Below are 12,500 nucleotides of genomic sequence, written 5' to 3'. Positions count from 1 at the left end.
TACACTAGGAACAGATGGATTTGATTTTGTGCTCGCGAAACTGTTGACCCAATGAAGCCGTGTTGAGAAAAGGCAAATACGCAGCTGCTATTTAGAGCAAAACATCCAGAAATAAAACGTGACATGCAGTCTAGTCTTGGAAATAATAAAGGTGTGCTTTGTTATTTTCGTGACCTAATGGGATAGTTCATCCAAAAATAAAAATGATGTCATCATTGACTCGTATTCCAAACATATCTGTTTCTTTTTTATGTTAAGCACATAATGCATTTTGAAGAATGTTGGAAAGCCATTGACTCCCATACACACACTAGTGAATGAGCTACTCTCTCATTGGCTGCAAGTAATCTCAGACGTTATTATTTTCAGTCGAAACTCATTTCACAAGGCATGATTTGAATCGCCGACAGCTCCAGATATTTAGCATGCCAAATATCTCACGGGCATCTGCGACTTATCGGCGATTCTCTCAGATAGCGTTTCTGATAGTTTACACTGCTTGATTGATACTCGCATGCACGAGAACCAATTTGCCTGTGATTTCAGGTATTTGTAGCCGATTTTTCAAAACCTGTCGCCGAGTCAAAATCAGGGCTAAAATCATGCAGTCTGATCTCGACATAAACAACGCAACTAGTTACTGATTTGGGGAATAACTCATACTTGTAATGCATTACTTTCAAAAGTAACTTTCCCCAACAAATGCACACAATCAACATGTGTTTGTATAACACAAAGGAATTAAGTTAACGTATACGTTTTTACAAATTTAAGTTGATTTAACATAAAACAATTAAGTTGTCCCCCCAAAAAAATCAATAATTGTGTTGATTCAATCCATTCAATTTAAATAAGTACTTTGAACAGAGCAAATGTCCTTTTTTGAGTGCGTTGTTATGCACTCAAATGCGTTTGAGTGAGTTATGCTAAAACTTATACTACAGAAGGGATACTACAGAAGGGAAATGTGAGGGTCAGCATTTAGTGTGAACTTGAGCTGTGTTTGATAACTCTGATTTTCCTTTTTTATTTCATTCTGTAATCTGTTTATTCATACATTTATGCTATTGTGCTCTGTCTGCCATGTAAACTTAACTTACTTAAAATTAATTGACACAAAAAGATACAACATCCTGAATGTCTATTAGGAGTTGCCAAAGCAGAATGAACCGCCAACTGGGGGTGGCTGGGGGTGTCACTGATGCCACCCTCGCTATTCTGCCGCCCTAGACGCCCTTGTTTGATTGGTTGACTATTGAATAAATGTATTATTATTATTATTATTATTATTATTATTATTATACAGACAAAGATTTTTATTATTATTTATATTACTACTACTATTATTATTATTACCCAGAAGATTTATTTAATGTTTTATTTGGTATATTTAAAAATCACATTTTTTCAAAGTACTTATTTGAAATGAGCTGAAACAACACAATTCTTGATTTTTTTTTTTTTTTTTGTGGGGACAGATTTATTGTTTTATGTTAAATCCAGTTTAATTTGTAAAACCTAAAAGGTTAATTTAATTCCTTCATGTTGTCCCCACACAAATCAATTGTGTGGAACCCAGCATTTTTACAGTGTATAGCAGTAGATGTAACTGGGTTAGTTTATTTTGTTAAACCTCTGATTTGTGTGTATGTGTGAGTGTGTGTGTGAGTGTGTGTGCGTGTGTGTGTGTGTGTGTGTGTGTGTGTGTGTGTGTGTGTGTGTGTGTGTGTGTGTGTGTGTGTGTGTGTGTGTGTGTGTGTGTGTGCACATGAAAATTGTTGTATTTATCCTTTCCTCGTTTTCTTTTATTAAAATATAATTTTGTAAATATTGAAGTATCACAGCTTGTTTACAATAAACACAATAACTTGTTTAGTACTTTTGTGTTCCAGTTTCCTTAGAGTTAAGGACAATAACAATAAGTACAGCTGGCTACATTTTTACACTGTAAAGAATGCAGGATTTCACACAATCCCTTCATGTTGTCGCAAACAAATTGATTATTAATAATAATAATTATAATAATAATTAATAATTGCTTACATTTATATAGCACTTTTCTGGGCACTCAAAGCTCTTTACACAATGAAGGGAATCTCCTCATCCACCACCAGTTAAGTTTAAGATTCAGATTAAGTTAAGATTAAGTTAACTTAATTTTTTTTACTAATTTTAAACAATTAAGTTGTCCCCCTAAAATAATTGTGTTGTTTCAATTCATTTAGTGTAAACAAGCAGAGTGCCTTACTTTTCCCTAAACATAAAAACAAATGATGTAACATCACTATTATAGAAGTGAATGGCTACTGGTTTCAATCATTCTTCACAATATCTTCGTTTGTGCTCAACAGAAAAATAAACTCATAAAGATTTAAAACCACTCGAGGAGGAGTAAATGATGAGTAGATGTTCATTTCTGGGTGAACTAGATTTGCAGGATGAGGAGGGAATAAGGTAAGTTTCTGAACTGCGAACAGCACATTGCTTGTGTCAGATAATCCGAAAACGGTTTATCTGATCTGTGCTGCTACTGGGAAACACTTACCCTTCAGTCCAGCTACAAGAGAGCAGGGTAAGAGGGAACAAACCAGAGTGACATACAGACTCAGAGCATAAAGCAGAAGATAAAGAGAGAATATTCCCTTTACACAGGGAAAACAGTCAGCAGAGCATGAGAGAAGGATCTGACACACGTATTCATACACAAACATATAAACCACTGCCTGAAAGAGGGAGAAAAAGAATGAGGAGATCAAGTTGTAACAAGAATTTAAAATATAGTGAAAGAAGAGCATACTAATAGACAGAAAAGGCAATGAGCAACATAAACAGTGAAAAGAAAACCTAATTTAAAGAATAAAACAATTACTAAAAATAAAAGAACACAGAAAAGCATAATTATGATAGTAAATAGCAAGGAAAAATGAAAGTGACCGAAATAAAGAATAAAACTGAGAACAGATGAGTGAATTAATGCATTAAAGCGGGCAAATATACAGAGTAAACAAGTCATTATCAAATAAAATCAAAATAGAAAATATATAAGTTTACGAAAGAATGAAAGTACCAGTATTACAAAAAGTAAAGAACAAAACAATGTGCGCAGCATAAATGGGTACACCCCTTTTTCAAAATGAATATTTGTATCTATTTCTCAGTGAATATAGGTAAAATATTTTGGTGCATTTGAACTAAACAGATTTATTAAACAGATGTATTTATTAAAATATAATTTGTCACCGAACATCTTTAGAAATACAAAAGACAATACAATTAAATTAGCAAAACATTGAAAAAAATTACAAACTACAAAATTTCAACAACATTTTATATATATATATATTTGTTTCTCAGATTTTTTCTTTTCTTTTATTTCCTTTTTTTTTAATAAAAATTTTTATAAACATAAAATAAAATTCCCTTACATATAAAATTGAGCTGCTAGTTTTTGGATTGTTAATGTGAGTTATTTTGTTAGATAAGCTTCAGGTTTGGCTTCAGTACTGACTAATCAAATGTATATTCACAAATATAATATTGTCAAGCTTATACAGATTAGAAATTATGAATTTAAATGAGAGATTTGTGAGGGGTGTACTTATATATGCTGAGCACTGTAAATAAATAAATAAAGTAAAACAAAACAGTGAAACAAAAATGGTGGAGAGTTGCATTGTTTAAAAGAGAGCAAACCTATCTAGAAAGAAAGTGTAAACAAAAAAATGAAAAAAAAAATCCAATTGTCAATTGCAAAAGCAAGTAAATCCAAATATATAAGTTAACAATCACATGCAAAAACAAGTGAAACTAAAGACTAAATAATAAAACACTGAGTGAACAAAAGCTAATCTACACTAAACGAATAGCAATAGCAATTGAAAAGTGGAACAATTGAGGAAAGAGAGCAGATGAAGAGTGCAATATGCAAAAGTCAGTAAATATGCAGAAGAAAATAAAATGAAGAACAATTTAATAGAAATTAAATTAATTTAAATTAAAGTCCTAAACAAAGAGTAAGGAAAATAGGAGAATGAAAGATTTGTGGGGGAAAAATAACTGGATAATGACTGAAAACAACCAAACAAACAACCAAGCCAAGTAATGGCAAATAAGCAAATAAATAAATAAATAAATAGATGAAAAAACAAACATATAAAGCAAAATCATGTTAAACAAAAAAAAAAAAAAAAACAAGGCAGAGTAAACAAAAGCAGAGTAAAGACAGAAGAGGCATAAATAATGAAAACATGAGGAAAGAACAAGCAAACTAAATGCATAAAAGGGGGGGGGGGCAGTGAAAATACTATGCAGAAGAAAACTTTAAAAAAGTGGAAAAATACATTTGCAAAAGTGAAAATGAAATAGCAAAAGAAAGGGCAGAAATTTTGTGGGGAAAAAACAATTAGACGAGACAAATAAGATAAAAAAAATAATCATCTAAATCGGGTCAAAGATGCAAACAAAAATCAAAATAATAATACAAAAAAGGAAAAATAAGACAAAAAAATAAAAGAAAGTGAAAGTAAAATATATAAATACATATAATAAAACAATAAATAAAGTTAGTACGCAAGTAAGGGGAAAAGAGAAAAGAAATTATAATGAGAAAATTAATCTGAACCAAATCAAAGAATCTGCAAGAATGAAATGTATGTGGGACACAAGGCGGAACAATTGCGACGGGATCAAGCTGTGCAAATGAAAACAGGGAGTGTGATTTTCCTCCAGTTTTACAGTAACACCGGTACAGTAAGCAGGTGTACCCTGTTGAAATGACACTTACAGGACACTAATGAGCATTATAGTCAGACAGCCTACAAACACATTAGTAATGCGCTGTTTCGGGCAGGAAACAATTTAATCAATCTTCTAGAAAGACACCATATATTAGTGTGACTGCAGTGTGTGTGTGTGTGTGTTTATTTTCAGACTTACAGAACTGAGAGATGGGAGCATCAAGCTGCGGTGCCGTTCCTCCTTTGGCGTTGAGTTTCTGCACTTGGGTCGGGGGGACGGGTTTGTGGGACTGGCCCGTGGCTCGATACATCGCCTGAACCCACAGGATCCGATCTTGCTCATCATCGCTGGCGAAGATCACAGTGTCTCCTTCCTTCACAGCATTAAAGAACGTCCGACCGCCATCCAGCCCTGCATTCAACATAGTCAGCATCATTCATACTGTTAATCAAATAAGAGTGAAAGAAAATGTGTTACAAGTTATGAAATGGTAATACCTTACACAGAACCTAACAAAACTTTTTTATTTTATTTTGTCTTAAGGTAATGTTAAAATTTTAACAAGATTTTATTATTATTCATAAAATTTGTATTATGCAACCAATATTGTTATTCAGGCTGTAGAAAATACAAATACACAAATCATACTAGCACATCAGGCAATATTAAAACATATCATATGTGACTTAAGCAGTACAATTACCATATTAATGACCATTAAAATGATCATATTTTTACTTATATTTTTACTTTAACATTAACACTAATGTTAATGCAACACTAAATAAAACTAACTAAGAGTAAACAATAATATTAATTAGAATTATTAAATTATTTATTTATTTATTCATTTATTTATTTATTCATCAGCATGACTATTTAGTGTAATGTTTATCAAAAAGAATAATTCATATTAATAAGGATTTTTATTTATTTATTTGTATATTTATTTATCAACATTCATATTATTTAATATTTATCAATAATACAAATAAAAAATTAATAATAATAATAATAATAATAATAATAATAATAATAATAATAATAATAATAATAAGACTGTTAAAGATTATTTAAGATTTTTATTTATTTATATTTATTTATGCATTATGTAATATTTATCAATAATAATAATAGATAATAAATACAGATTCAGATTATTAAAAATAATTATTTTTTAATTATTTAGCTATTTATTTACTAATAAATTATGTAATATTTATCAATAATCCTAAAAAAAATAAAAATTAGGATTATTAAAATTATTTTCTTTTTAAATATTATTATTTACTATTATTTACTATTATTATTATTACTATCTACTATTATTATTATTATTATTATTATTATTATTTAATATTACATTTATTTTATCAATAAATTATAACGTATTTATCCAAAACAATAATAAATACTGATCAGGATCATTAAAGATTATTTAAATTATTTATTTTTTTATTTACTTATTGTCAAATAAATTATGTAATATGTATCGATAATAATAATAAATAATAAGTAGGATCATTAAATGTAAAAAAAAACATTTTTATTTATTTTTAATGATTTATTTAGTCATTAATAAATTATAAAATATTTATCAATAATAATAATAATAATAATAATAATAATAATAATAATAATAATAATAACAATAATAATAATAATAATAATAATAATAATAATAATAATAATAATAATAATAATAATAATAAATACTGATCAGGACTATTAAAGATTATTTAACATTTTAATTAGTTTTTAACTAATAAATTATGTAATATTTATTGATAATAATAATAAATATTAAATATGATTATAAAATATAAAAAATTATTAATTAATATATTTATTCACTAATAAATTATGTAATATGTATCAATAATAATAATAATAATAATAATAATAATAATAAATAATGATTATGATTATTAAAGATTATTTAAAATATTTATGTATTTATTTATTTATTCATTTACTAATATATTACGTTATATTTATCAATAATAATAATAATAATAATTTTAATAATAATAAATTATAATAAGGATTATTAAAGTTTATTTAGGATTATTATTTATTCATTTATTTATGTATTTATTTACCAATGTATTATGAAATATTTATCAATAATAAATAAATAACAATAAAGTTTATTAAAGATTATTTAAAAATGAATTTATTTATTTATCAATAAATTATGTAATATTTATTAAATAATAAGTAGAAATAATTTGAATTCTTAAAGATTAGGATTTGTAATTATTCATTTATTCATCAACATGTATAAATTGTGTAATATTCATGTTTTTTTGCCACCTCATGTTTCTTTCTTTCTTTCTTTCTTTCTTTCTTTCTTTCTTTCTTTTTCTTTCTTTCTTTTTTTCTTTCTTTCTTTTTCTTTCTTTCTTTCTTTCTTTCTTTCTTTCTTTCTTTCTTTCTTTCTTAAACAGAGACATTTTCATATATTAATTGCTATAGTTTATGCCATGAGGCAATATCTAGGATTCAGTGCCTGATTATAAGTAATTATCAGTGACTCGTATATTCAGTATACAGTGCTTAATTACGACTGGTTATCAGTAATTAATCTATTAACATTTTAGCCAACATGAAAAGCACCACATCCATCATTTTTATTAAATGTAGAAACAATTGCAGGCCAATCACCATTAGACATTCAGTTTTCATAACCCATGTTCACGGTGCATAATGTTTTATGCAAAGACACAGAAGGTTTCAATGAAAGATAATTGATCTTAACCAGTCAATTACTTGTGTTTGTTTAATGCTAATAAAATGAGTCACCTTGAGAGTAAATGAGTATAGATACTAGAAGCACCTGCCACCTGCTGGTACTTCTATACAATCTTTTTACCACATATAGGATAGATACTTTCCATGCAAGATTTTTGATTCTTACACAGCTAAAAGAAAAATTATAGAATGCAGCGAACAATTTTTGTTATGCACAGGTGTGTTTATGATTTATGTAACATTTACAGTAAAGTTCCATTCGTTAACATATTTACTAACAACCATGAACAATACATTTATAACAGAATACACATTTATCTCATCACTGTTAGTTTTTGTCAACGCACATTAATTAAAATCTGGGTTTTAAAGATGCATTAGTAAAAGCTGAACTATTGTTAATTAATTAATGATTAATTGTATTGTTCATTCTTAGTTAAAGTTAGCACTGTGAATACATCAACTAATCAAAATTTGTTGTAAAAGTTGACCATGACTTTAATAATAGCCCAAAGTAATATAAAAATACAGTTTTATATTTTAAGCAGTGAATTAAGTCTTCTTGTCTAGCTAAATGTTGTGAATGTGAATGACAAGAAAAGCCCTGCACATTTAAGTTTCAATTGGCTGTTTAAAGGTGATGTCAGTAGCTATGTTTCCATCCACCAATTTTTTGTGAATATCCTATAAAAACTGCATAACTGATATGCTAAGATGCGCATCACTCTTGAATAAATGCATAAAAAACAAATGCACGCAGCAACTGAATAGGATAAACCTTTTATCGCATAAGAAAAAGGGTGCAAAAATGAAAACACCAAATAAATTCCAGCATTTGAATAAAAAAAAAAATGATGTGATTTTGTTTTAAAGGACATTAATGGACAAACCACATTGTAAAATATCTGAAATGTTGTCTTGGTCATTTTAAAATCCCTTAGCCAATGTCCATCATTAAAGTGGTTGAGTATCATTACCACCCAGAACTGTCAAAACTCCTAACGAAAGGTCTCACACCTCAAGAAGCTACTATACATCTTCATTGCATGTCTTCTGAGTGGCAAGTTGTATATAAAAAAGGCCCACGGTGGCTTCTCCTATGATGATTTTGTTCTCTTTAACTCTTTGAAAGTTTGGATGAAAACAATTCTTTGTTCACAAATGTTTTATGAGCTATTCTAGTTTTGCTTCTAATTTGCATATTTGTATGGAAAATTTGTATTTTGCATTGTATTCATTATGATTGTTGCATTCTGATCGGCTAAGTGACCTGGCTGAGGGTCGGTGTAATCCACAGTGTATCCGTCCAGTTGGAGAAGTTCAACCGGCTCTGCTTTCTTCTCCCTGTAGCTACACATGGCAAAGGTGTACTGGCTCACCTGTGAAAAAAAAATGAGCACAAAATATATTTCTATGAATTTAAATAATGAACCACACTATTTTGAACTGGAAGTGGAGCAATATCCAACCCAGGCTCATAAAAAAAATTTGGTGTCATTTAAGCAAAAACATTTATACGTTGATTCTTGAATGTTTCCTGACAGTGAAATGTCCGAGTGGTACTAAAAAGTGTGTTTTATCAGAAACAGATAGAAGTGACTGTGACAATGCAAATTTGGCAATGAGCACAAGTAAAATAATGCAGGCTCATAATCCACACATAATCAACACATCAGCTAGGAAGGAAATTTTCCATATCTGGCTGATGCCAGTGTTTACACTTCTATTAATTATAGGCTGAACAATCCGATAATATCATGCATCTCTATCAAGCATGTTTCTGACACAAAACTAGGTGGAGACACGTTTTTTTCAACATGCTTGTGTAGAGAGTTCACTGTAATAATGCTTTCATATGATCAACATACTCTATAGGTTTATATTAATTTAAGTGGTCACACCTTGCAATAAGGTTTCGTTAGGTAATGTATTTACTAAGATGGACTAACTATGAATAATACTTGTACAGCATTTATTAATCATAGTTCAACATTTACTAATGCATTATTAAAATCCAAATTCATTAGTTAAAGCATTAGGAATTGACAAACTAACAACCAACCTGGGATTAGAGATCTCAGAAGATAACTGGACTAATGCTCTTCAAGTTATCTGGTCTTGTTCCATTAACTCTAACCTCCAGCTGACCCAATATAAGGTAGTCCATAGACTACACTATTCCTGCACTAAATTGCACTCTATATACCCCTCTGTATCGTCTTTATGTATTAAATGCAAGTACAATGAAGGTACACTGGCTCACATATTTTGATTCTGCCCAAAAATGTCTAAATTTTTGTGTTCTCTTTTTACTCTGAAGTACCAAGGATTGATTTTCCCCCTGACCCTCTTATTTCAATATTAGGCTGGGCTCCTTCCTTTCAAAACTGTAGTTTGAATTAAATCCAGACAGTTCAATAAGGAATAACTATGGCAAAAAAATGGTAATTTTGTTGATGTGGAACAAAGAGAGTATACCTAAAATTGATACATGGCTTACAGAGTTTTGTAATGTATTACACATGGAAAAGATATGACACAACCATGTCACCCTGCAGCCCAAGACCGGTTACTTACTGAAGCTAAGCAGGGGTGAGCCTGGTCAGTACCTGGATGGGAGACCACTAGGGAACAGTAGGTTGCTGTTGGAAGTGGTGATAGTGAGGCCAGCAGGGGGCGCTCAACCTGTGGTCTGTGTGAGTCCTAATGTCCCAGTAAAAGTGAAGGGGACACTTCACTGTCAGTGGGCGCCGTCTTTCGGATGAGACGTTAAACCGAGGTCCTGACTCTCTGTGCTCATTAAAAATCCCATAGCTCTTCTCGTGAAGTAGCAGGGGTGTAACCCCGGTGTCCTGGCCAAAGTCCCTCTATCGGCCCTTACGATCATGGCCTCCCAATCATTCCCTTCCACCGAATTGGTTCTATCATTGTCTCTCCACTCCACCAATAGCTGGTGTGTGGTGAGCGCACTGGCGCCGTTGTCCTGTGGCAGCCGTCACATCATCCAAGTGGATGCTGCACACTGGTGGTGGTGTGGAGAGACCCCTCCTCATGATTGTGAAGCGCTTTGGGTGTGTGGCCATACACAATAAATGCGCTATATAAATACACATTACATTACATATAGGCTGATCTGAATATTTCAGAAACTGCTGATCTACTGGGATTTTCACACACAACCACCTCTAGGGTTTACAGTGAATGGTCCGAAAAAGAAAAAAATACCCAGTGAGCGGTTGATGCCAGAGGTCAGAGGAGAATGGCCAGACTGAATTGAGCTTATAGAAAGGCAACAATAACTTAAATAACCACTTGTTGCAACCGAGGTATACAGAAAAGCATCAAGACGCACAACAACCAAAACTTCAACGCCTTAGCCTTCCCGAGTATTGTTGCTGACATGCCTATCCCTTTATGACCACAGTGTACCCATGTTCTGATGACTACTTCCAGCAGGATAACGTGCCATGTCATAAAGCGTGATCATCTCTGACTGGTCTCTTGAACATGACAATGAGTTCACTGTACTCAAATGGCCTCCACAGTCACCAGGTCTCAATCCAATAGAGCACCTTTGGGATGTGGTGGAACAAGAGATTTGTGTCAAGGATGTGCAGCCGTCAAATCTGTATGATGCTTACATATGGATCAAAATCTCTGAGGAATATTTCCAGTACCTTGTTGAATCTATGCCACGAAGAATTAAGGCAGTCCTGAAGGCAAAGGGGGGTCCAACCCGGTACTAGTAAGGTGTACCTAATAAGTACAAGTTTATATTGTACTTATTAGTACAATATACACTTAATAAGTATACCTAATAAGTATAAGTGGCCGGTGAGTGTATATTGTGCAGCGCTAGTTTCAACTAATTATATAAGCTACATAAACTGTTTTGAGTCCGTTAATTATAATGCAAGATTAAGTTTGATTCAGCATAAATTAAGGCAACTGAATTTGTTTCTTTTTTTTTTTTTTTTGCAGTGTACTTCAGGCTAGTTCTAGGGTTCAAGCGGAGGGTGGCATCTCAGAGGGAGGCTGTCTTGGTCACTGACGGGGTGGAGCTGGACTCGGGTTTTGTCCTGCCAATCAAACAGGCTCTGACAGAAGAGTGTGGGATGACACGCTGTCACTCCGGATGCCAGTCGTGCAGTTCGGTGCCAGTCATACACACACAGACGCGCTGCTGTCAAGACGCTCTCCAGCCCTGCATTATACCAGTGCAGAGCCTCCCATCACCTCTGCTGAAAGTGGCAGCTCTCTCTCACTTCGACTCCCAGTGACATGATCAATTCAATGTCATGTGTGTGACGGGCACTCGGGCTGGCTTCAGGGCCACAATCTGGCTTGGTGGCACCCAGGTGCCTTCGGGACGCCACCAGGGCACACACACATGCACACACACACAGATTCACACAAAGCTCATGCATACATATTGTACAGTGTAGTACAGTACAGTATATGTCTATTAAAAATGTGTATTCAAATATTTGTCTACAAAACAAAAATGATAAACTTGTTTAAGTACTTGTATGAGGAAACAAATGTTCCTAAAAATATTTCATTGTTATATATTTACATTTACAGACAGGGTTATTTTAGATATCCAAAAAATGTGTTATTTGCACTAAAAATGACAGGTAGATTTTAATTATTTTAGATTTCATTTTAATCTAATGTTTATTATCTAATGCACTTTATTGTATCAATATTTTTATATTATTAAATCATTTTTTTATGATTGTTGCTTTAACTATTTACATTAAGTTCAACTTAATGAACTTAAAGGGCAGCTATGATGTTTATATGACAGCCACATATAAACATGCATTCGTAGTGATGCATTTAATCATATTAACAAGACAAGATGTGTGCAAAGCAACTGGGATTAAAAGATCTGTTTAGTTCTAATCATCAGTCATCATCAAATGTGATCAACAATGAGTTTTACAAGTTTAAAACATTTAACAGTGCATGTTTGTAATAAAGTAAGCTGAAGATGGCAAAATCGC

The 12,500-nt window shown here is 31.7% G+C and overlaps 1 protein-coding gene across 19 annotated transcripts in view; it reads right to left on the bottom strand.

The window, feature by feature from the left end:
• Positions 1 to 12,500, bottom strand: part of cadpsa (Ca2+-dependent activator protein for secretion a) — a 246,296-nt gene that overhangs the window by 94,630 nt on the left and 139,166 nt on the right. For all 19 annotated transcript variants that reach the window (XM_087273547.1, XM_087273529.1, XM_087273530.1 and 16 more), the window contains exons 11-12: positions 8,762 to 8,870; positions 4,936 to 5,148 (exon numbers count right to left, since the gene is read on the bottom strand). In XM_087273547.1, the coding sequence (XP_087129673.1) occupies positions 4,936 to 5,148; positions 8,762 to 8,870 (322 nt within the window). The remainder of the gene's footprint in view (positions 1 to 4,935; positions 5,149 to 8,761; positions 8,871 to 12,500) is intronic.

The sequence above is a fragment of the Danio rerio genome, chromosome 11, assembly GCF_052040795.2.
Source record: "Danio rerio strain M-AB ecotype USA chromosome 11, GRCz13ab, whole genome shotgun sequence".
NCBI classification, from domain to species: Eukaryota; Metazoa; Chordata; class Actinopteri; order Cypriniformes; family Danionidae; genus Danio; species Danio rerio.
The sequence above is the reverse complement of the archived record's forward strand: the minus strand, read 5'-3'. Positions and strand labels throughout refer to the sequence as shown.